Source organism: Dendrobates tinctorius, unplaced genomic scaffold (assembly GCF_039654945.1).
Source record: "Dendrobates tinctorius isolate UK_male_01 unplaced genomic scaffold, ASM3965494v1 ptg000128l, whole genome shotgun sequence".
Lineage (NCBI taxonomy): Eukaryota > Metazoa > Chordata > Amphibia > Anura > Dendrobatidae > Dendrobates > Dendrobates tinctorius.
Genome location: NW_027361796.1, coordinates 1,350,988 through 1,377,317, shown reverse-complemented (window position 1 = coordinate 1,377,317; position 26,330 = coordinate 1,350,988). Strand labels below are relative to the sequence as shown.

The 26,330-nt window shown below is 43.3% G+C and overlaps 1 protein-coding gene across 3 annotated transcripts in view; it reads left to right on the top strand.

Moving 5' to 3' along the window:
• PUM3 (pumilio RNA binding family member 3) overlaps nucleotides 1–26,330 on the top strand; it is a 151,888-nt gene that overhangs the window by 53,711 nt on the left and 71,847 nt on the right. For all 3 annotated transcript variants that reach the window (XM_073542610.1, XM_073542609.1, XM_073542611.1), the window contains exons 10-12: nucleotides 10,696–10,774; nucleotides 12,656–12,754; nucleotides 24,606–24,659. In XM_073542610.1, coding sequence (XP_073398711.1) covers nucleotides 10,696–10,774; nucleotides 12,656–12,754; nucleotides 24,606–24,659 — 232 coding nt within the window. The remainder of the gene's footprint in view (nucleotides 1–10,695; nucleotides 10,775–12,655; nucleotides 12,755–24,605; nucleotides 24,660–26,330) is intronic.

Below are 26,330 nucleotides of genomic sequence, written 5' to 3'. Positions count from 1 at the left end.
TGCTCTCTTCTTCCCCCAGCAGGGTATATGTTTTCTCTTCCTCCTTCATGGTGATGAAATCTGGGAAGAGATGTGAGAGTCTCCTGAAGTGAGTGTCCCTCACTGCTGAGTATTTGGGGCAGTGTAGCAGGAAGCGGGTCTCATCCTCCAGGGCCTCCTGGTCACAGTGTTGGCACAGTCTTTCCTCCTTGGGCTTGTAGCTCTGCCTGTGTCGGCCGGATTCGATGGCCAGACTGTGGGCACTGAGTCTATATCGGCTCAGGATCTTGCGGTCTCTGGGTTCTGGGAGTTTTTCCAGATATGGGGCCAGTCTGTAGTCTCTCTGTAGACTCCGGTACATGGTCAGTTTCTGTGAGCTGATAATGTCGTTCTTCAGTCACCTACCTCTCCTGGCCTTCGTCTACCATCTTCCTGATTCTGGCTTTTGTCAGGTTGTTGTGATTGGTGTTCTGGTCAGGTTGGGTTTGGGTGAGCTGTTCCAGGGGTCCTGGTTTTTCTGTTTCACCTACATGTGTCAGGGCTTTATGGTGATGGGCGCTTGGATTGCTCCTACGTAGGTGAGCCTGGAATGACAGTGTCCTCTTTAGAACCGTTAGGTGCAGGGCTATAGAGTCGGTAAGCCAAACCTGCGACTCCGACTCCTCAATTTCCCTTACACCGACTCCGACTCCAACATATATTGCTTATATTTAAGTGAAAAACTTATTGTAGTACAATGTGAACGTCAGACATTTAATCATTTCTATGATACAATAATCAAGACATTTAGATAGAACATAATATATATTTATTGGAATACAACTTTAGAAAAGTGTAATAAATTGTTAATATGTAATACACTATGTAATATCGATTATTTATATATATACAGTGTGTATGTATATATGTGTGTGTGTGTATATATATATATATATATATATATATATATATATATATATATATACACACACACACACACACACACTGTGTATGTATGTATATATATATATATATATATATATATATATATATCACTATGTAATAAACTATGTAAGTGGCAAAAAACAGTTTTCAACAAAAACATACTAAATAACATTTGTGCAGTCTATGAATTTGTTCTAAGAAATAGAAGTGCCTCCATCAGATCCTCCTTCATAGATGGACCTCAAATCTGACCTAATAATTTTAAGGCCAGAGAACAACCTCTCTACACTAACTTGGGTTGGAGGCAAAGCCGTAACCACATGGGCAACATCTCTAACAATTTCCAAGTATAAACGAATTGCCTCATGCACAGTCAGTTTTGATGAACGGATGAATTTTTCTTTGAGAGCAAGTGAAACATTTTGCTGAAATATGGTCAATCTGCTTGCTATAGGAGACAGAGTGAAATCTTTTTCCTTGCAGCAACGCTTTGCCTGCTCCATATCATCCAAATACTTGTCAAAGTCAAACTCCTCATCTGATGAGGATGAAGATATGGCAGCAGTAGCACTGTCAGGACCCAAGTCCTCTTGCGCCTGGCAGTCCTCCTGTAGGTCACTCATCCTAACTGCTACCTCAGTCAGAGCTTCTTTTCCTTTAGTAAGCTGTTGATCATCAAGCAATATACGATAACTTGGGTCCACATAAACAGCTGCCAGAAAAATTTTATTTTCCAATAGCTGTGTCTCTCTCCATTTCATTGAAGCAGAAATGCCATCTGCGATTAAATCTCCTCTTTGGGACAGTCAAAATAGCAAGTTCTTCCACTTCCTTATGAAAATGCCAGGAGTTAAATCCTCAGCTTGTAATTTTTTAGTCATGGTAAATAGGTGATTAAGCAATTCCTTCAATTCAGCCACCTGTGTCTATTGACCTTAATTTAGGGTTACCTGAGGGTTCGCCTTATCTATAAGAAACCGTTTTAGTTCAAGCAATCTCTCAGTCAATAAATAAGTGCTGCCCCACCGAGTGGCTTGATTAACAATTGCCCCTTTCCCAGCACGTCTCTTCAAGATGCAATCAATTTTAGGGGTTCTGGCGGCAAATAACCAATTTCCTCACTTTTCCTATCAGATTTCCAGCATGTCCCTCTTGCAGACTATCTCTTATTGCCAGCTGCAGCGTTTGCACAACACAGCGCATGTGATGAATAGGAAAGTGATTTGAAGCAGCTTCAACAAGATCATCTATTTCTACAGTATAATTTTGCTGTTCTTCTGTTGTAATATCTGTTTGTTCCTCAGTTACATGAACAGCACTGTGGCCTTCCATCTCAAACATACTGAATCCTAAATGTTGTTCTAGCTGTTGTTCATTACTCTCATTCATCAGTTTAATTGTACTTATCATGTTTGAAGCATTGTCCGTTACAATAGCAAGAGCCTGTTCTTTTTTGAGTTCGTAATCTTGCAGAACTTTTTCCACTAAGGCCTGGAGAAACTGGCTGCTGTGATGAGCTTTAGTATCTTTTACTGACAATGTCTTGGTAACAATTTCTTTGTTGTCACAAACATATCGAACATTGATGGCAAAATAGTTCACTCTGAGACTTGTGTAGGCATCCATTTTAAGAAACATGAATCGTCTTTTGAGAGTCTCTTTAAGATCTTCCTTTTACAGAGAGCACATAATAATCACCTACAATATTAGCATTAGTTACCTTCCTGTGACAGAGATGAACAGTAGTACTTTCACTGTGCAGGGCAGGCACCCTTCCCCTCTTCTCTCTGGTGAAGACAGCAGAAGATAGGACAGAGGAGGGGAGATTGCTCCCTGCAGTCTAGAGTTGGTGCAGGATGGGAGCACTGCAGCATACAAGTGAGTTTTGATAGGTGCGTGCCCCTGCTTCTAGGGGGGGCAGCTGCCCCTCGCTGGCTACGGCCATGATTCACACACAGCGTTGTTGCAGTAAAATGCAGTGACTCTGGGCATCCCAGCAAAGTCAGTGGGTTTCAAGATATGACATTCAGACACATTTTGTGAGGATCCGTTTTTAGGCCGAATGAGCATGTCAGTTTGTGCTGCGTTTTTCTAATCTGCTTTTGCTATTGAAAACATTATCTAGGAGCTCAAAAACCTTTCAGGTGATGCGGTTTTTTAAAAATCTGATCTGCTTTTGCAGCTGAAAAACGTATCCTCAAAAAACGCAGCAACAACGCTGTGTGTGAATGTAGCCTTAGATCAGGAAGAGAACAGCCATTTCTAGGACATTTCATAACTTTCCCAAATTCCTATGAAAAATATTCAGCACATTCTGCATTGAACTACTGTACCCAATTTTTTATATATTTTAGGAGTCGAAGTCGATCCATTTTATACCGACTCCACAGCCCTGCTAGATACTATAAGTTCAGTATGCATATACTCGATGCGTTTTCCCATCATGTGGTCCATTGGGAGAACATACTGGCTTGGGTCAATATAGCAAAGAAAAGGACTTATCTTGTAATAAAAAGAAGGGTTAAAAACAACGTGGGACTGGTGCCCATCTGCGTAAGTCGCGGAGCCGGTATCCGCCATACTCAAACCTCACCACCGCCCCTCCATTTGAGGCATTTACCAGGGTACTTCCAGAGGGTACCATCTCAGGAGCCCCACAATGGAGATCCCCTGTGCCCCCACATATGCTAATTTGTTCCTGGGCTGGAAGGAGGACACCATTTTTTTTTGGAGAGGTTGGCACTTCCTGGTGGAACCCTAAAATATTGCTTTGGGGCCGTTACCTGGATGATGTGCTGATACTGTGGTTGGGTAGCCCGGATTCTTTTTCAAAATTTGTTGGGGAGCTGAGTGTCAATCACTTGGGTCTAAAGCTGACATATGAGATCAGTTATGGATCAATCAGTTTTTTGGACCTAAGAATTGGCAGGGATGACACTGGGCATATCACCACAGAAATATTCCGTAAACCTACAGCTTTAAGGAGAGGGAGGGATAGCCATCGACGAGCGGGGGCGCCACAGCGCAGGTTGAGGGTACCAGCCTCCGCAGGTAGGTAGGGAGATAAAAGTCTAACAATAGGGTGAATTTTCCCTCCCCTTCCTATTTGTTGCAGACAAAATACTATTGTGTGTTCTTTGTGAGTCTTAACTGGTTTTTCCTATATGTGTGTAAAAATTGTCCCTTAAAATATTATTATTAAAAGTTATGTTTTAGATTTATCTAAAAATTGGGTACTCATTTCGGTGATTAGCTAGAAGACCCAGATGGTAGTAAACAGTCTGTGTCTTACCTATGGGGACTCTGGCTGTCTCTGACAACCGCTGTCACAGCGTTACGATCGTGTGGTAGCTGCACTGCTATGCAGGGACGTTTTAGAACATCACTGCAGTTTAGGAGCTGCACCACCTGGACGTTTAAAGTTTGAGCAGTCTGGAACCAGTTAAAAGGGTTGTCTCACAAAGTGCATTATTGTCTATAGACCGTGGAATAATAATAATAAGTTATGCAATTGGAGGTGTTAAAAAAAAAAAAATCCTGTTCCGAGATCTTATAACCCCAGCTATACATTATTTGCTGTCCCCAACTATGCAGAGCTGCTGCAGTCAAAACATACCACAGCTCTTGGCCACGAATACAAACAGTATTGTGCAACCACATACTGTCACGTTCAGTAAAAATTACATAACAAATTACGGGGTCCATTTTCTATTGCCCCTCGTGGAAATTATAAATTTGTTGCTAAATCAGTATTTTAGTAGGAAAAAAATGTAATTTTTTGTTTTCGCATCTAAATGTTAAACAATTTTATAAATCACCTGTTGGTTAAAAATGCTCAGTACACCCCTACATGAGTTCCATGAGTGTCTAGTTTCCAAAATGGGGTCACTTGTATGGGGTTCCTGCTGTTCTGGCATGTCAGGAGCTCTGCAAATGCGACATGGCATTAACAATCTATTGCGGACAAATTTTGCACTCCAAAAATCAAATGGTGCTTTTTTCCTTTCAGAGCATTGCCATGTGCCCAAACAGCAGTTTTTGACCACATATGGGGTATCTTCGTTTTTGGAAGAAATTGCTTAATAAGTTATGGGGTCAATTTTTACCTAGTATCCATTGTGAAAATTGGGGTTACATGTGAGGGTTTCTGCTGTTTTAGTACCTCAGGGGCTTTGAAAATGAGAAATGGCATCTGCAATCTAGTCCAACCAAATTTATATTCCAAATACCAAATGTTGCTTCTTCTCTTTCAAGCCCTGCCGTGTGTCCAAACAAAACTTTTAGACTGCATTTGTGGTATCGCCTCACTCAGAAGAAAGTATGTAACAAACTATATGGTCCGCATTACATAGTGCCTACAATCTATTTCAGCCAAATTTGTGTTCTAAAATTCAAATGGTACTCCTTCCAAACCCTGACATTTGTCCAAACGGAGCTTTCTGACCACATGTGAGGTATTGGCGCACTCAGAAGAAACTGGGTAACACATTGTGGGGTTTTATTTTCTTGTGCTATTCCTTGCACCTAAAGCGACATTTTAGAGTAAAAATTACATTTTTTTTTTTAAATTTCTTTGCGTAAATTCCTGTGTAGCACCTGAAAAGTTAAAAAAAAATTTCCTGACAGCAGTTTTGAAGTATTAGACGTGTGCAGTTTTAAAAATGGCTTCATTTTTTGTATAGGCCCCTCAAAGTCCATTTCAATTTGAATAGATCACTAAAGAAATAGGTTTTGTACATTTCTTGAAAAAATTAGAAATTGGTACTAAACTTCTAACCCTTCTAATATCCTAACAAAATAAAATTGTTTGAGAAATTATGCAGATGTTAAGTAGACATATGGGAACTGTTGGTTATTAATTATTTTGTACATCATGACTAACTTGTTAAAGAATATATAGATTCAAATTTGAAAATTGCAAATTTTTAAAAATATTCACCAGAATTCTGAAAGTTTCACAAACGCAAAACATATTGACCCAAATTTACCACTAACATAAAGTATAATGTGCCACGAATAAACATTCTCAGAAGCACAGGGATACATTGGATGTCACTCCATAAAGAGAAACGGTACCCCTTAGATCTCAGTCCATAGCCTCTCACTTAGCCAAATCAGTTCTCATAATGTGCACTGACGAGGGTCAATGACCAAAACACCGTGTTTGCAAATTGCGATTCTGATTTGGCTTTTATCCGAAATCATATTGCAAGTCTCGTAAAAGACTTGATAATGACTTGTAGGATCGCTACTACCAACAGGAGGCGCTATAGAGTTCAAGTCCTCTTCCTTTCTGAAGAGGCAATTTGCATACGAGATACATTGAAGTGTTCCAGAGTTAATACCACATGAAGTGACACTGGTCAGACTTCAAAAATTTGGCCTGGTTAGGAAGGTAAAAACTGGCTGTGTTGGGGAGGGGTTTGCCAGATGAAGCACCTATCCTGAAATAATGATTCTTCAGGTTACACTTCAGTCCTAAAATCTGTTCAGATTGTAAATGGATATTGGCCTTATGAGTTCTTTGACCATTGCACTTTTCTTTGATGTCCATTGCAATAAAATTGAACTGTGTGCCACTTCCAGTAGCGTGTCCATATGTTCTAAAATACCAGCTCTGCCACATGGGTTATTAGGTCATATAGCCTAAACATACAGTTCTGTTTCCCTCCAGCACATATATTGAAGTTTCATTATTAAATATGAACCCTAATTGAAGTGAGCACAATATAAAACCAGCCATGAGATACAGTAAGGAAAAGAATTGTCGGTACATGGGCACTCCTTCTCCATCACAGCCCAGTATCTTGGATAGGACAGTATGAAAAGGAGCCTCTTGGGTTCCTGGAGAAAGATTACAAATAAGAAGCTAGTCATGCAGACTAGTAGAAAAATTCCCACACCTTTTTCAAGTTAAAGGGAGAAAAAGTATTTTGCAAGAACGTGGAGCATGTGAAGGATTAAAAAGAAGTGTAAGTATAACTTAGCAGATGACTGACAAGCTGGCCAGGTCTGGGGAGATTTATGGAACATGCACATGAAGAGGATTTGGCGGACCTATATAAGAACATAAATCAAGTGCATTTCCCATTGTGTAGTAGGAAGTCTACACTAGTTGAACTTGAGTAGTCTTGGTATTAATTATTTGAGGCATGTCTGAAAAACATGGAGTCCCGATTGTACCTCTCCAGAAGAACATGCCCAACTAATATGCAGTAATAGTGCTTCCAAGCCATTTACCCCTGGCTCAGCTGCTCACTGTTGGTCTGACTGGTTTTCTTTTTGGGAAATCCTGGCATTGTAGTGGGATATGTTGTATTTTGTCTTGAGAAGTGCCTCACAAGATCTTGTTAAAAAGAGACATTGGAAATGGGATCTGGGCAGCCACACATTATGTATGAGCCCAAGTATTTCTTAGCAGCTAAATCCATAAGTCATGTACAAACCTTTAGGAACTAAAGTAAGATGATGGGATAACATTTTTAGTTACTTGTGCTTGTTATATAATCTGAATCCTGTCTGAGGAAGACAATACACAGGTAGAAATAGTTGGAAAATAGAGCCAACATTGTGTGGGCAATGCAAATATCTGATTGATCTAGTTTTTTTCAGAGCAAATTCCTGCATTGGTTCATGAGGCTGACCTGTAATCCCTCCATTTGTTTGTAGTAGTAGCTACAATATATATATATAATATATTATGTGGTGTAGTAACCACTGTGTCCGCTAGGGGGTGCTGTGTGGATGTCCGAGGAGAGAGGATGAATGGCAGAGTCATGAATGACCATTATGTATCTCAAGGTGGGTGGCCTTGAGATGGAGACTGATGTGAGTGTTGATCAGCAGTGATACTGCTGACGTGTTGTGTCAATGTGTCAGGTAGAAGTCTCCAGGTAACTGGGGAGACGGGTGGACCCAGTTACCTACAAACCCACCCAGGGGGTGTTTTAAGAACGCTATTCCAAAGTGTGTGTGAATCGTTCAAGGACCTGTGATGAGGTCATAGCCATGTGACCCGGTGGGCGTGGCTACGAACCATATAAGGTGGCCAGGGTAGGTCACATAAAGTGAATGCAGGGACTTGGTTGGTCTGTTTTGGAAGGCCCCATCTGGGAGAGATGGGGGCTGTCTTCCTGACAGCAAGGAATGCTGTGTTGAATGGCTGCACGTGACTGATGATTCCCTGGATGGAATGGACGTCTGCAGCATGATGAAGGAACCATGAGGAAACCCTGACGTGGGTGAGATAACTGAGGCTGAAGAGCCTGTGTATGCATAACCAGTGTGACCACAGGGATTACAGAGCTGAACTCTGTCATGGACGCTATGCTGATGTAATAAGGTTTATGTTGCTGCTGTGGGTTTATGATGCTAAATAACCCGCATGGACTATGGTTGTTTATGGAAAACCTGTGCCGGATTTGGTTTTGTGGCGGCTTAGCGAGTATCCCCTACTTGAATAACAGCGCTACCTTACCATCTATATATATATATATATATATATATATATATATATATATATATATATATATATTCAAACAATGTAAAGAACATATAGCCAGCTCACCATAAAGGAGTTCCTCATCGGTGTTCACCTTATATTCTGCACGGATCCAGGCAGGGATATATTTCTATATATATATATATATATATATATATATATATATATATATATATATATATATATATATATATATATATATATATATATATATACGCACACATATTCTCTAGTTTGTAGTGGTGGATCATTACGATATACAGTTGTGGCCAAAAAGTATTGACACCCCTGCAATTCTGTCAGATAATACTCAGTTTCTTCCTGAAAATGATTGTAAACACAAATTCTTTATTATCTTCATTTAATTTGTCTTAAATGAAAAAACACAAAAAGAATTGTCCTAAAGCCAAATTGGATATAATTCCACACCAAACATAAAAAAGAGGGTGGACAAAAGTATTGGCACTGTTTGAAAAATCATGTGATGCTTCTCTAATTTGTGTAATTAACAGCACCTGTAACTTACCCGTGGCACCTAACAGGTGTTGGCAATAAGTAAGTCACACTTGCAGTCAGTTGACATGGATTCAAGTTGACTCAACCTCTGTCCTGTGTCCTTGTGTGTACCACATTGAGCATGGAGAAAAGAAAGAAGACCAAAGAACTGTCTGAGGACTTGAGAAACCAAATTGTGAGGAAGCATGAGCAATCTCAAGGCTACAAGTCTATCTCCAAAGACCTGAATGTTCCTGTGTCTACCATGCGCAGTGCCTCCCTAGATGTGGACGGAAAAGAAAAATTGACAAGAGATTTCAACGCAAGATTGTGTGGATGTTGGACAAAGAACCTCGACTAACATCCAAACAAGTTCAAGCTGCCCTGCAGTCCGAGGGTACAACAGTGTCAACCCGTACTATCCGTCGGCGTCTGAATGAAAAGGGACTGTATGGTAGGAGACCCAGGAAGACCCCACTTCTTACCCCGAGACATAAAAAAGCCAGGCTGGAATTTGCCAAAACTTACCTGAAAAAGCCTAAAACGTTTTGGAAGAATGTTCTCTGTTCAGATGAGACAAAAGTAGAGCTTTTTGCGCAAAGGCATCAACATAGAGTTTACAGGAGAAAAAAAGAGGCATTCAAAGAAAAAAAAACACGGTCCCTACAGTCAAACATGGTGTAGGTTCCCTGATGTTTTGGGGTTGCTTTGCTGCCTCTGGCACTGGACTGCTTGACCGTGTGCAAGGCATTATGAAGTCTGAAGACTACCAACAAATTTTGCAGCATAATGTAGAGCCCATTGTGAGAAAGCTGGGTCTCCCTCAGAGGTCATGGGTCTTCCAGCAGGACAATGACCCAAAACACACTTGAAAAAGCACTAGAAAATGGTTTGAGAGAAAGCACTGGAGACTTCTAAGGTGGCCAGCAATGAGTCCAGACCTGAATCCCATAGAACACCTGTGGAGAGATCTAAAAATGGCAGTTTGGAGAAGACACCCTTCAAATATCAGGGACCTGGAGCAGTTTGCCAAAGAAGAATGGTCTAAAATTCCAGCAGAGCATTGTAAGAAACTCATTGATGGTTACCGGAAGTTGTTGGTCGCAGTTATTTTGGCTAAAGGTTGTGCAACCAAGTATAAGGGTGAGGGTGCCAATACTTTTGTCTGGCCCATTTTTGGAGTTTTGTGTGAAATGATCAATGTTTTGCTTTTTGCCCCATTCTCTTTTGTGTTTTTTCATTTAAGACAAATTAAATGAAGATAATAATACCAAAGAATTTGTGTTTGCAATCATTTTCAGGAAGAAACTGAGTATTATCTGACAGAATTGCAGGGGTGTCAATACTTTTGGCCACAACTGTACATAGTTGGGTTGTGGGCTTTGGCTGTGCACGTTAGCATGGATAATTTGTAAACCTTGTTACTTGCTGACGCATGTGGGTCAACTCTTTTAATTACTTCCATGTCCTTTATTTTCCCTCAATAATAATTTTGAGTTTATTGCTTGTTCGTTTAAGAGGTTGTCGCTGAACTTGTGGCACAGATCTGCCCTGAGGTCACTTTTCATGAGACATTGTTTTAATAACCCGTGTATATAATATTCCAGAAGGGGTTGTTGAGAGGCACTTGTTGGATTGTATTGCTGGAGCATGGATCGCCATGCACAGTAGCCATGCTGCGCGGTGTGGTCTATTTATTACTTAATTACAATGTGTCACTGCAGTAAGTAGTGACAGTGGAATCTCTGTTTGAATAGGAAAATGGTGCCTAATCCCATCTTTTTGTGTATCCCCAGGGAAGCTGTAATCAAGCATTCATTGGTGCATAAAGTTTTTCTGGACTTCTTTACCCATGCAAGTTCTAAAGTTAGATCGGTACGTATACTACATTTATAAGCTGTCAAGTCACTATATTGTGATTGTGGTTTTTTTTTTTAATAGACTGTTAAAAGGAACCTGACATGTCCAAAATCGCTTTTCAACTGCAGATATTATCTCCAGTTAAAATTCTGCCTTACCGGAGCAGCAGCTAGAGGAAGAAAATGAACTTAGACCCTCCCTGTAGCCACTCACGTGTAGGCGTGGTTAGTCACTTCTCGCGATACTGTGAGCGGCCCCTTGGTCACTCCCCCCTGAACCTTGACTGATGGTTTGCCGTGTGCGCACGCAGAGCAGGCTGTCTTTCATTGTCCTTGTGAATGTTTGCAGCCGCACTCGCCGTATAGAATAGTAGTCCCTGCACACCTCTGACTAACAGCGAGCCGCTGCTCCAGTAAGGCAACCAAGCAGAATTTTGCTCTATCTACCTGTAGATTACATCTGCAGGTAACTAACATTTTTGGACACGTTAGGTTCCCTTTAATGAGGATCTTTAACCCCTTAGTGGCAAAATTTATGAAATCTGACCAGTGTCCGTTTATGGACACTGGTCAGTCGCTTCAACATGTCCCATTGATTTTGAGAGAGCTTTTTCGGAACATATTGTACATTATGGTGGTAAATTTACATAGCTATTTTCCGCATTTATATATAAAAAAAGAAAAATCGGAAATTTTATAAAATGTGCAATTTTTAAACTTCGAATGATTAGCCCTTTAATCCAGATAGTCATGCCGCACAAAAACATTAATAAATAACATTTCCATCATGTCTCCTTTACATCAGCACCATTTGTAAAATGTTGTTTTATTTTATTAGCAATTTAGGAGGTTTAAAAATGTAGCAGGAATTTTTCATTTTTTCAAGGAAATTTACAAATCTTATTTTTTTAGGGACCTAAAAGGTTTGGAAGTGACTTTGGGGGTCCTATATATTGGAAACCCCCAAAAGTGATGCTATTAAAAAAAAAAAATAAAAAGCGCCCCCTCAACGTATTCAAAATTGCTTTCAGGTAGTTTATTAACCCTTCAGGTGCTTTTCAGGAATTAATGCAAAGTGACATAATAGGAATGAAGAAATGTGTTCGCCATCTAAATGCTGATAACTTCTGAACAGGCCGCTAGAGCCGGCAGACTCTAAGCCCATTATGTGGCTGTGAGCTGCCATCGCAAATATCAGGACCACACGTTCAAGATCTCAGGGTGACGATGGGGTTAAGGAGGGCGCCTCCGCACTCTGTTAACCATCTAGATGCTGTAGTCATTGACAGCTGCATTTAACTGGTTCAACGACTATAGTCAGTACCAACACTGATCGTGTTTGATGCAGCAAGGTGTACGGCCGATAGCTGCTGAATTGTCACCCATCCGGGGATGCTAGTCTCTTATATCATAGGTCATTAAAAAGGTGTATTGGTGGTAACTAAGGGGTTAAAAAAAAAAGTTACGAGTGCCCAAGTTAATTGAATTGCTGAGTAGGGTAGTGAAAGACCAGATCAAATATAACTTCATGGGCACAAATGGATTTTCTGTCTCTGAGAAAATCCACTTTAAATTTTTATGTAAATGAGGCTGAGTGGGCCCATTCCAACCTAGTGCACCAGTCTAATGCATCACTCCTCTTCAGACGCCACTTCGATGGGCTTGAGTGACTTTTATTTATGGCTACTGATAGCCCTAACACAGGGGTGATGAACAGACATCAGTGTGCTCGGCGGGTAATAGCCTAGAGGATCGATGCACTTGCCGAGAATCCTCCTAATATCGGTGAACTTGCAGCCATGCTTGCATCAGGATTCAAAGTTGATTATCACAGCAGTGTAAAAGCCATTTGTATTTTTGGTTTCCCATTTACACTTCGTTCTTCTTTTTCCTTCAGGAAATGATAGAGGCAATCAGAGAAGCTGTTATATATATGATCCATACGCATGATGGCGCTCGTGTGGGAATGCACAGCTTATGGCATGGTACTCCTAAGGTTTGTTAGTAATCCCTTTTCTAATGAAAATCTTATGTATCAAGATAATTTTACAAAATATCTATATGAAGGTATACATTTTTATTGTAAACTACTACTAGTCTTAAGGCGCTTTTACATTTAGTGATGCACCAGCGATACGACCCGGTCAGGATCGCTGGTGCATCGCTAAATGATCGCTAGTGAGCTGCCACACAGGCAGATCTCACAGCGATGCAGCAGCGACGCAGCGCACGATACTCACCTTTCACACACAGCGATCCTGACGTCCTCCCGCCCGCCTCCAGCATCGCTCGTCTCACACAGCAGGAAGCCCAGCAGGAAGCAGACGACGAGAAATGGAGCCGCCCGATCTCGCGCGATCAGCGATGGACAGCGGGGGAGCCGGTCGGAGGTAAGTATCACACATAGCGATATCGCTAGCAATATCGCTGCTGCGTCACAAAATCAGTGACGTCTTAGCGATATTGCTAACGATATCGCTATGTGTAAAACCCCCTTTAGAAAACATCTGATAGATGTATCAAAGGGGCGAGAACGCCCACTGTTTCCTAAAATGAAGCTGCTTCTATCAGGCAATTTTTGTGCCAACTCCACTAATGGGAGCAGAAAATGGGCAATTGAAGGTGCCCTTTGTTTGAAAGCACTGTCCTACAAATTAATTTAGATTTAAAACACGTGCATTTTATTACATGTCATCACACTGTTTTCAAAAAATGTTTCTATGCTTTGATATATGGCTATGTTCACACATTGCATTATTGCTGCATTTTTTTCTGCAGGCAAAACCTGCTCTCTTGGCAGGAAAGGAGCTGCTTACAAAAAGCCGGCTGTGCTACCTTTCTATTGTCTTGTGCATGTTGATAAAGTTTTAGTACCCCCCAAAAAAGCAGCAGAACCTGATACCTGCGTTGTTTTTTTTTTTTTTACTGGTGTTTTTGCACTTTGTGCTTTTTATGGGTGAAAAATCGCTGAAAGAAGTGACATGCTCCAGTTTGCAAAAACGTAGCAGTTTTCCAATTCAGTCAGGCAAAAAAACAATTATGTGTACATGAGATTTCTGAACTCTCATTGCTTTTGCTGGGGACTGTAAAACGCAGCTTAAAATTTGCAAAAAAAAGGCCACAAAAACTCAACGTGTGAACATACCCCAAGACGCACTCTAGGTTCACACAGCAGAAAATGGCAAAACAGTTTTCCTATTAATCAGACGCGACGCGCATTTCCCCAACTTTCCTGAGAAGTAGAGAACGGGTAACTGCACCATAATTGCCCTCTTCTCTCCTTGTCCTAGAAGTGTAATCTGCACTATTTTAGCTACAGTATGGTGAAAGGACACCGCATTGAGCAGCTGCTGTTATGTTGCCTGACACAAGCCCCAATTTTAGCAGTCGGCTTTTCTTTTTTTACCCGAAACCTAAAAGCATTGTTAGGCTTCTACTAAATTATGAAACTAACTGCATATATTTCACACCTTTTTTTGGCATAATGAGGCATATTTTTGATTACTGTCTAATTGATAGGCATCCTTAAAATCAGGGCTGTGGAGTCGGTAAGCCAAACCTGCGACTCCGACTCCTCAATTTCCCTTACACCGACTCCAACTCCGACTCCACGACTCCGACTCCCACACATATTGCTTATATTTAAGTGAAAAATTTATTGTAGTACAATGTGAACCTCAGACATTTAATCATTTTTATGATCCAATAATCAAGATATTTAGATAGAACAGAATATATATTGGTGTACTACCCGGTTTTCATTCTTTTTGGTACAGATACGATATGGATAGACAGATATGGATAAATGGATATATAGATAGAGCAGATTTCTAATCTGCTTTTGCTATTGAAAACATTATCTATGAGCTCAAAAACCTTTCAGGTGATGCTGTTTTTTAAAAAGATGATCAGCTTTTGCAGCTGAAAAACGTATCCTCAAAAAACACAGGAAAAACGTTGTGTGTGAATGTAGCCTTAGATCAGGAATATAACAGCCATTTATAGGACATTTCATAACTTTCCCAAACTCCTATGAAAAAATATTCAGCACATCCTGCATTGAATTACTGTACCCAATTTATTATATATTTTAGGAGTCGGAGTCGGTCCATTTTATACCGACTCCGACTCCACCAAAATGAGCACCGACTCCGACTCCACGACTCCGACTCCACAGCCCTGCTTAAAATATGCCAGTGGTATAATGGTGGTTCATGCTGAATGATGGATCATCAGAGTGTTTGGTGCAAGTTTACATCACCTAGAAGTTGGCTTGCTTCTTGCCATAAATTTGCATCGGCATGTTGGCATATTTTTCTGGCGCACAGTGTCAAATGTTCAACTTTTTTATTTTTTATTTTTTTCAAATTCGAGCACTGCATTTCCAATGAACCCCACCAGTCCTGCAGTGATGACATAACGTACATAGTTTACTTAACTGCTGTAGCCAATCGCAACACCTGACTGCTGAGGACCAATGGACCAGCAGCATTGCAATAATGGGGATTTCTTTTTCAGTAAATGTCTGAATGAATGACCACTTGGAGGAGGGGATTACTGCATCTTACTTTATTATTAGAGGGTAACTACATTTTCCTTTTTTATTTTTTAAAAATAATTTTGTCCAGCATGGAAAAATTTCTGTAAAAAATAATTACATTTAAGTGGCTACCAAACCCCTGCTTTTTACCCCAGTCTATTTGCCTACCTTTAGCAGAATTTACTCATTTGGAGTACAGATGATGGCAGTGAAAGGGTTCAGCACTTGTCTCCTCCTCTGTGTAATGTGATCATCTGAACAATCTCATGCAGTTTACTTAACAGAGTTAGGGGTCATTAACACATCAGTTTTTCACATAGTAGTTGTTTTTTCTTTATCGCCTTATTGGGGGACACAGATTACCATGGGTGTATGCTGCTGCTGCTAGGAGGCTGACACTATGCAAAAAACAAGAAAATTGACTCCTCCCCGGCAGTATACACCTACCGACAGATACCAAGTACCTGAGTTTGTGCTTAGTGTCTGTAGGAGGCGGACCGGGATCTCCCCAGATCCGCATCTAACCATTTTCTTTTAGGTTTTTGTGTGTGTGTATTAATCTGTTCCCATTTATTTTCCAGATTCTACATCGGGAAACAGGGGGTAAATGTTCACCCTGCTTTCCCATATCATGCGGCTGAGCGAGCAGTGTGGTGTCGCCCACATCGCAACTCTCAGTACCGCAGGCAGGACTTTTTCCATATCACCATTCGGTGCTATGGGCGGACGACAGGTGGCCGGTCCTTGCCAAAACAACTCCTCATCCCTTTCCTAGGACAGGGCTGAGAGGAAGACGGTAGTCGCCAACGCTCCCAACAAAAGGACGCCGTCTTCTACGTGACACGGGTAAGAGGACCTCTCCCAGCGGCCTGTCTGCTATGCATGCCCCTGCGGTCATCCTCTTCAGGGACGTCAGGTAAGACCCTAACGATCCCTTTAGCCCCGTATGTCTTCACAAGCAGTGGTTTCAAACTTTGAATTTCCCGCCTCTACTCCCCCACTGCAGCCGCGCGCGTCACATCGCAGCCGCGCTCCGGTTATACTAGGATCAGGGGGAGAGGCACACAAGGTCTACTAGGACACAGGGTCCTTGTAAGCAGCGGTTCAACGCAGGCTCACCTTTTATTATCGGCGCCGCGGGCATCAGTATAAGAGCTCGGCGGGGAGGGAGACATGGTTTCGCTTTCAGCGCGCTCCCTCCTCCCTGTTCGGAGCGCGCTCCCCTTTTCTCTGGTCGTGAATTCCCACTCTGGGCGCGCTTTTTCTCGCGCCCATTTCACACCAATCACAGCACTACTTTCTTTTTAAGGGCGTCAATACCGCGCCCCTCCTCTGCCATTGCCTAGTCTCGTCACGACGCCAAGTGCCGCCCACCGAGATCACAGCCAGCTTCCTCCTGCAATTTCACTGGCTTCCTGCGCTGCTTGGGGGACACGTCAGGGTCCAGCTCGTCAGAACTTCGGTAGGCTCGGCGCTTAATGGAAAAATTGTCTCTCCTCTGCAGCCCTTCTATTTAGTGCAGCCATAGTGCTCAACATACCTATGTTTAACCCTTCAGCGGCGCTATCTTTCAAGCCCACCGTTATCCACTACGCTTGTGCACGCTGTAAAAGGAAGTGGGCGTCAGGTCAGTCGTCTCCCCTCTGCCTGTCCTGCAGTCCTTCAGCTATGTCGGCCTCTCAGGAGCACACCGACTCCCGGGATGAGGGTACTTCCCCTCTCCCAGAGTGGGCTGTTGCAATGTTCCAGTCGGTCTCCGATCTGACTAAAGTCTCTCAGTCCCTGGTCCAGGTCCTAGAACGTTAGCCTCAGCTATCTACAGCCACCTGTGCACCGACCGCCTCTCAGGGTGAGTCATCCGCACCTGACCGCGACCTTCAGAGGAACAGGCCGAGTAGGATTTCTAGGAAGCATGTTCTGTCTGACTCGTCTTCCAGTTCGCTAGGCCCGTCGGCTTCTCCCAGGTGTCCTTCTCCGTCTTCAGAGGACGACCCTAGGTCTGACGACGATCCCCAATCGGGATCTAGTTCAGAAGCAGATAATATATCTAAAACGCGGAATATGGTCGATAGTCTTCTTTCTGCCCTCTTCCAAACCTTGGAAATTAAGCAGGACGAACCTCCTCCTCAGGAATGTTCTGTTCCATTTAAACGAGCGAGGCCTCCATCCCGAACCCTTCCAAACCACAAGGAGTTCAATACTACTCTAACCAAACATTGGGAGCACCCTGAACAACGCTTTTCAGGCCGCAGGTACTTAGATGTCCTGTATCCCTTTGCTGTAGATCTGCTCACAAAATGGACCAAAGCCCCCGAGGTGGATCCTCCCATCTCTCGTATAGCCTCTAAGACGGTTCTATCCCTTCCGGACGGGGCATCGCTTAAGGATCCAACAAAGAGGCAGATAGAATCTCTGGCTAAGTCTATTTTTGAGGCATCCGGCGCCTCTCTCTATCCTATTTTCGCTTCCTCCTGGGTGGCAAAAGTCATTTTAGCTTGGGCAAAAACTCTTCGCAGAGGCATCTTAGCGGCAGCTCTCCAGGACGAGCTGACAGATCTAGCAGATCAAATTAATCATGCGGGTAAATACCTCTTAGCCGCCTCCTTGGATGCGGCTGGTTGCGTAGCAAGGGCTAACGGCAACATAGTAGCCGTACGCCGAGTCCTTTGGCTAAAGTCATGGAATGCAGGTACCACCTCCAAAAAGTCGCTTACCAATCTGCCTTTCCTTGGTTCTCGGCTTTTTGGAGCCAAGCTAGATCAAATAATTTTGGATGCCACTGGTGGTAAGAGCACTCCTCTCCCTCAGTCTCGGCCAAAACGCTTTTTTAACAGAAAGGGTTTCCGGCCGTTTAGGCCCTTTTCTGCCTTCTCGTCCACAGAAAAATCTACCCAGCAGGGTTCTCCAAGTGATGGGTCTCCCCCACCTGGAAGTTTTTCCAGGGTGGGAGGCAGACTTTCCTTTTTCGCGGACGCTTGGCTGTCTGTTGTCGACGATGCTTGGGTCAGGGAAATCATCACATCCGGATACAAGATCAAATTTGCTTCCAGCCAAACAGACGTTTTTTCCTGTCTCGACCCCCAAGATAGCGGTCCCACGTTCCAGGATTCTTTCAAGCCGTCTCCTCCCTTCTTTCCGCCGGAGTGATTGTCCCCGTTCCCTCAGACGAACGGTTTTCAGGGTTCTATTCAAATTTTTTCGTAGTACTGAAAAAAGACGGGACCCTTCGACCAATCCTGGACCTCAAGTTGCTCAATCGCCATGTGAAGATTCTCCACTTCAAAATGGAGTCTCTTCGATCAGTGATAGCCTCAATGGAACCCGGAGAATTCCTCTGCTCTGTGGACATACGGGATGCTTATCTTCACATCCCTGTTTGTTTGCAACATCAGAAATATCTTCGGTTTGCGATTCAGGAAAATCACTATCAATTCACGGCTTTTCCCTTCGGCCTAGCCTCTACTCCCCGTGTTTTCACGAAGGTGATGGTGACGGTCATGGCCATCCTTCGATCCAGGGGGATTCTCATCATCCCTTATCTGGACTATCTCTTGTTCAAAGGCTCGTCCCGTCAAGACTGTCTCCTGAGTCTTCACATAACCCTGGATACCCTCGGCCGTCTCGGATGGTTAGTCAACAAAGAAAAGTCTATTCTCAGACCCACTCAGGGTCTGACCTTCCTAGGCATGGAATTCGACACGAATCTGGCCCGGGTGTTTCTTCCGAGGGAAAAATTTGCATCTCTGTCCAAAGAAATTTGAGCTCTCAAACGGCCGAAGCCCATTCCCCTTCGGCTCTGCATGAAAGTTCTCGGGAAGATGGTGGCTTCCATGGAGGCAGTGCCTTTTGCACAGTTTCATCATCGCCCCCTTCAGCTGTCCCTCCTCTCAGCTTGGGACAAGACGACGTTGTCCTTAGACCGTCCCATTCTCCTCCCTCTCAGAGTGAGGCATTCCCTGACTTGGTGGGCAATGCCTACGTCAGTTCTCCAGGGGAGGTCCTTCCTCCCGCTCCAGTGGCAAGTCATTACCACCGATGCCAGCCTTCTAGGTTTGGGAGCGGTTTTCCATCAGAGAACGGCCCAAGGACGCTGGATTCCACAGGAAGCTCTGCTCCCTATCAATCTTCTCGAAATCAGAGCAATCTTCCTGGCCCTTCTTCGCTGGCAACCTCTTCTCGTCGGCAAGCCGGTCCGCATTCAGTCGGACAACGCCATGGCTGTGGAGTACATAAACCATCATGGCGGCACGCGCAGCATCCAAGTGATGTCAGAAGTGGCCAAGATACTGCGCTGGGCAGAACAGTACGTTCCAGCAATCTCCGCTGTTCTAATTCCAGGGGTGGAAAACTGGGCAGCCGACTTTGAGTCGCCAAAGCCTAGCGTCAGGCGAATGGTCTCTCCAATCCACAGTCTTCGATCAGATATTCCAGCGCTGGGGTTATCCGGATGTCGACCGCATGGCATCTCGGATGAACCACAAGGTTCCGCGTTTCGTAGCCAGGTCCAGGGACCCTCTAGCCGTCCCTTGCGACGCCCTAGTTATTCCGTGGTCCCAGGTCCAACTCCCTTATCTGTTTCTACCTCTTGCCTTGATCCCAAGAGTGGTCAAGAACATAAAATCGGAAGGCGTGCCAGTGTTTCTTGTGGCTCCAGACTGGCCAAGAAGGCCTTGGTATGCGGAACTGGTGAACATGCTCGCGGACGTCCCCTGGAGGCTTCCAGACCGTCCGGATCGTCTCTCGCAAGGCCCCCTTTACCACGAGACTTCTCGGTTTCTGAATTTAACGGCATGGCCATTGAGGCCGCAACCTTAAGAGAATCAGGTTTTCTTCCAACCAGATGTTTCAGATGATGGTCAAAGCCATCCTCTTCCCACATATACCATAGGCATTGGAAGGCCTTTTTCCGTTGGTGCGACGATAAGAGCCTTTCCAATGTCCTTTTCCATTCCGTCCATACTGGGTTTCTCCAGCCTAGCTTAGATTCGAGTCTGTCTCTCAGTACCCTCAAGGGCCAGGTTTCCGCTTTGTTTATTCTTTTTCAAATGAAGCTCGCTTCTTTACCGCAGGTTAAGACATTTCTCCAAGGAGTCGCTCATATGGCTCCTCCTCATCATTCACCGATAGAACCGTGGGATCTCAATCTCGTTCCTAGCGCTCTCCAAAAAAAAAAAAAAAAAGCGCCGTTTGAGCCCATCCAGGACATTCCTTTGTCTTTTCTTTCATGGAAGGTAACCTTTCTGATTGCCATAACATCCATCAGAAGAGTTTCTGAATTAGCGGCCCTGTCATGTCGTTCTCCTTAGCTGGTACTCCATCAGGATAAAGTCGTCCTCAGGCCCGTTCCTTCCTTTCTTCCATCATTTTGTCCTGTTCCTTCTCACCCTCTTGAGAAGTCACTCCACAAACTGGACGTTGTTAGAGCCTTGCGTGTTTATCTCGCTAGGACTGCTTCACTTCGTCAATCCCATTCATTGCTGGTCATCTCCGGTCACCGGAAAGGGCTTCCGGCATCCAAATCCACGATCGCTCGCTGGATTCGTTCTACTATTATGGAAGCATACCGTCTTCAGGAACAACGGCCGCCTCCGGGAGTGAGAACTCACTCCTCCCGGGCGGTGGCAGCTTCGTGGGTCGTTCGACACCAGGCTTCGGCTCTGCAAATTTGCAGGGCCGCGACCTGGTCGTTCTTGCATACGTTTGCGAGGTTCTACAGGGTTCATACCCAGGCTTCGTCTGATGCAGTCGTTGGTAGGAAGGTCCTGCAGGCGGCGGTGGTGCATCGGCCGACCTAAGCCCTTCCTGTTCTTTCGTTCCTTATTGCTGTTCCCGCCCTTGGGACTGCTTTGGAACGTCCCATGGTAATCTGTGTCCCCCAATAAGGCGATAAAGAAAGATGGATTTTTGGTTCTTACCGTAAAATCTCTTTCTTGGAGCCTTCATTGGGGGACACAGCACCCTCCCTGTCTAAGTTGTAACGTGTTGGGTCCTTGAGTCCCTTGTTGGGTTGGTACATATGTTTATAGTTCCGTGGCTTCTCCTACTGCTTTCTCACCAACTGAGGTACTTGGTATCTGTCGGTGGGTGTATACTGCCGGGGAGGAGTCAATTTTCTTGTTTTTTGCATAGTGTCAGCCTCCTAGCAGCAGCAGCATACACCCATGGTAATCTGTGTCCCCCAATGAAGGCTCCAAGAAAGAGATTTTACGGTAAGAACCAAAAATCCATCTTTTTTGTTTTTTTTTTGACTGATGGTATTCTTACCTATGACAGTCTATAGGGCTGTCCGCGATTGTTTGAGGACTGCGATGTCCGTGCAAAATCTCATAGACCTATCCACTGTTGATCTGAGTGTCAGATCAAACTCTGCAATGAAAGTCTATTGCTCCTTGAAGAAAATCGGTCAGTACTCAGATGCCATCCATGTGCGGTCTGTTTTTCACTGACTGATAGAAGGTAATGAAACTTTTTTCCCCTCCTCTGTGAAAAAAAACTGATGACTCTCACCAAACACAGAAACTCGGTCAGGTTTTCTAGTATGTTAAAGAAAAACCCTGACAGCTGAATAAGGCCCAAGGTAAGACCCAAGTTCTGAGCTGACACTACCATCATCTGTACTCCAAATGAGTATGTTCTGATATCAGTGCAGCTAAAGGTAGGCAGACTGAGGAAAAGCTGGGGTTTGGAAATGGCTTACAGAAATAAAGACAAATCTGATAATGTTTTCACAAAGTTTCATAAGTTTTCATAGCTTTCCGTGATAGACAAAATTGATAACAAAAAATAAAATATTAGCTACTCGAAGTCCCTCAGGAAGTGTAGAAATGGTTTGTAAATGGCAACCTTTCCCTCTGAAATTACAGATGACACATAAATGTCTATTCAGGTCAAGGGGAGCTTTCCTAGACTGGTCTGTACATGCTTGCCATAATTTCTAGCTGCTAGACTTGGGATCCCCAGGCGAGCACTGCCTGGCCTTGTATTTGTTCCAAACGTTTAACCTTCTCAGCCTTTTTTGTTTTGTCTTTAATGCCCGACCAGTGATAAATGCTGGAATTAAGAATTACTGCTTGTTTTGGTAACATTTCCTTTATATAAAAGCGTCTTTTATAAAATACGCAGTCAGCCAAGTGATTAACTTGTTAGTTTGCTGGGAGGGTGCCCTTGGGATTCCCAAGGCAATTCACGTGATTTATTCCAATCTTATTCCGGAGGATTGGCTTGCAAGCAGGAGATGGATTGTAACCGTTCTTCCCCTTTGGTTTGATGCATGTCACCATTCCAGGTCACGTCGGCCTCAGCCATTGCTCCAGGAAATCTCTGACAATACATGTTATGTCTTCTGATTGAAGTGAATACACCGATTCATGTTGTTAAACCTAGTGTCATGAAATAACATTGCCAGCTAGGATTCTTTGTAAGACCCTCCCCACCTGAATGGCTGCATCTGGCTTATAAAAGGGGTGCTAATGTATTAAATGCACCTTATTCCTACTTCAGCTCATTTACAAATGATTGGAACGTGCTTGATAGCACGGCTAGACGTTAAAGGATTACTATAAAGCGGCCCAGTTTTGTGTCAGTGTTGGGCCGGGTTCAGATCATGCCAGTAAATGACTTTGTGGGGCTACCATCTGAATCCCCGAAAAATGTAACTTTATGACCCCAACAGAGCCATTGACTTCAATGAGGGAAGCAATCTTTAAAATGTGAACCATTGTACCACTTTTGACGACCTTTCTGTTGGTGGTCTTTAGCTGGGTACAATAATGTGTCCCACACTTAAATTTCTGTGCAGAATGTTCAGTAATTAAAGGGCACCTGTCAGCAGGATTGTGCACAGTAACCTACAGACAGTGTCAGGTCGGTGCCATTATACTGATAACAATGATACCTTGGTTGATGAACTCTGTCTTGTGGTTGTTTCTTAATCTTTATTTTCAGTTTTGTGTTAATGGTATGCGCGTGTACTAAGGCGGGGATCATGTATGTGGTGCTCTGATTAGGTATTCATAGTGCAGACTGCTGACAGGTCACTGATCCCCCCCCCACTGACCGGCCGCCTAGTTTGCATAACAAATACCATCACATACTGAATAAAAAAAACGCTTCTGCAGGCAGATGCCGGCCATGGCACCTGCGCTGCAGCATAATCACATGGTTACTGGTGCACGTAATCCCATTTGCAGATTTACTTGAGCGAGGGGGAAAAAAAAGTAATTTTGAAAATGGCGGCCACCACGCCTGCGCAGTAGCAGCAATCAGTTTGTATAGAGATCCAGTAGCTGCTGTTGTGCCGGCAGCGCCATCTTGCTGGAGAAGGAAAAAAAATTTCTCCACCAAGATGGCGCCGCATGCACAATAGCAGCTATCGGCGATCTCCGAACTGCAGCTGCGCAGGCGGCGCCATCTTGGAGGAGGACATTTTTTTTTTCTTCTCCAGCACTATGATCAAGGGAGGAAAATTCAGTCCAACCCAGAGGGGCGGTGGGAAAATGGGAGGGGGCGACCTAGGGGTTAAAAGCTCGCTACACAACTTTAGATGGTCACTCCCCTTCTCCCAGTGTTCGGTGAGTGCAGCAGAGCGGGTATTGGGATAAAATCACAAATATGGAATGGGCTGCAAAGCTTATACTATGTGATTTTCTGCATTTTATTTTTGATATTCTATCTCTCAATGTTCACATTAACCTACCCTTAAAATTATAGACTGTTCATGTCTTTGTCAGTGGGCAAGTTACAAAATCAGCAAGGGATCAAATCCTTATTTCCCCCACTGTATATATAATTACACACACATTATGCTACCTTTGCTGTGTTCTGGATTAGGCCTCATTCCAATGTTTTTTCTATTTTATTTTTTTTTGCCTATAGCAAAAAGTAAATGGTTTTTCATCAATGTGCTGGATTCAGTTTCCATCCACTCCTGGTCTGGGTCCATTTTTATCAGTGTGTCATCCATTTTTTCTTGCATGCAAAAAAAAAAAAAATTACATTTTCTCCTACCCATTAAACTGTAAAAATAGGCAGCACTAGGATGAAACATGGCATTACTGTAGATTTTTTTCACAGGCCCATTGATTAGAATAGGCAAGTTTATCCTGTGTCCGGGTTTGTGTTTCTGAACACGTGATCCACAAAAAAGACACAAACGTGTAAGCAGCTCTATAGACTATAATGGGTACATGTTCTAACTATAAAAGGCGCATACGTAACAAACTCATGTCTGAATAAGGTCTTACTCTGTATTTGTTGCAACTTATTAATAACATGGTTTCTTTTTTTTCTGTTTTTTTTTTTCCTACAGGACAGAAAAGTTTTTGCAAAAACTATGAAGTCATTTATTGAAAAAATTGCCACAGTAAGTTTTAAACAAACTAGAATTTCTGTTGATATGCATTGAACAGTGAGACCCATTTTCGATTATGTAGCTGACTGGAGAGGGAACATGGAGGTCCTGTTTCATCAAGTGTGGCGTGAACAACGCTGGTGTTGATGCGGGGGGTGTTGGAGAAAGACGCTACTGTTTCATTAGGAGGCGCAAGCCTCTTAATGAATCTGGCACGTCTGCAAAGTGATGTTCACCTCGCCAAAAATGATACTATATTTAGGGACTGGAGTAAGATTTCCGATGTAAGGTATGCCACAGCCAGTCATTAATTACACAAGCTGTAGCGTCATGCCGCAGCTCCGCCCATTTGACCAAGAATTGCTCAATTTTTACATAAATTTGTGACTTATCATAGTGGTGTATGTAGAAGTCTGGCGTAATAGTTTTGAGGAGTCAGGGCTGTAGGGATGTCTTATCCTACTATCAGGGCATACTGTAGTGCATCGTAGGCGCCAGAGAATTTTTGATGTGTTGGGTCCATTACTTTCACTTTTACAAAAAGCAATAAAAGTAACAGAATTAGTTGTGACTTAGTTGGAAAGTTAGGCTGTGTGCACACAATGCATTTTTCCAGCGGATCCGCAGCGGATTTTACCGCGCAGAAACGCTGCGGATCCGCAGTGTGATTTACAGTAGCATGTAAATCAATGAAAAAAAAAAAGCTGTGCAGACGCTGCGGTTTTTTCCGTGTGGTTTTCCTGCGGTACAAAATCCGCAGCATTTTGTGCGGTTTTCCACCTCCCCAGTCTCCAAATCCGCAGGTGGAAAACTGCAGTGAAAAACCGCAAGAAAACCGCATTAAAAATGGAAGAAATTTGCAGGAAAAATGCAGGTCAATTGACCTGCGGATTTCTTCAATTCTGTGCGGAAATATCCGTAGGGCAAAAAAGTACGTGTGCACTCAGCCTTACTGTTAACTTTGACTTAAGTTCTTCAAATTCCGACACAGGGTATGTTCACACTGGGCGTTTTTGCTGCGTTTTTTTTTTATCCGCAGCAAAACCTGATTTCTTGGCAGGAAAGAAGCTGCGGCAGAAACGCAGGTTTAAGTGCGTTGTTTTTTGGTGCGTTTTTTGGGCTAGCTTGTCTCTTTGTGCATGGTAAAAGTGGAGTGACCCCATGACTTTTCTGCAGAAAAAAAAGGCTGCAAATCACGATACCTGCGTTTTTGCTGCATTTTTTCAACACCCATTCAAGCCAATGGGTGAAAAACGCTGCAAAAACGATGAAAGTGACATGCTCTATGTCCAGAAAAATCAGCCAAGCACAAAATCCTGATGACAAAAAAAAACAATGTCTGTGCATGAGAGTTCTGTAAACTCAGGCTTTGCTGGTACTGTAAAAAGCAGCTGAAAATTAGCATAAAAAACACAGCAATAAAACTCCCAGTGTGAACATACCCTTATTCTTCATAGATGATCCACATTGCTTCAGTGTATGTGTAAAATCTGTACATTAGTGTCCTCTATAAAGGATGTTTGTGTTCTGACCACTTCAAGCATTTTGGGTTTAGTAGTCATCTTCTGATTTGCAGTAAAGCAAAAGGCAATTTCTCTCAGGACTGCTAAAAGAAGCTATTCATACACTTAAGTTTGGAAGTTCAGTAAGTTTAATGAGCCTTCTCTGACTGGCTGTAGAGTG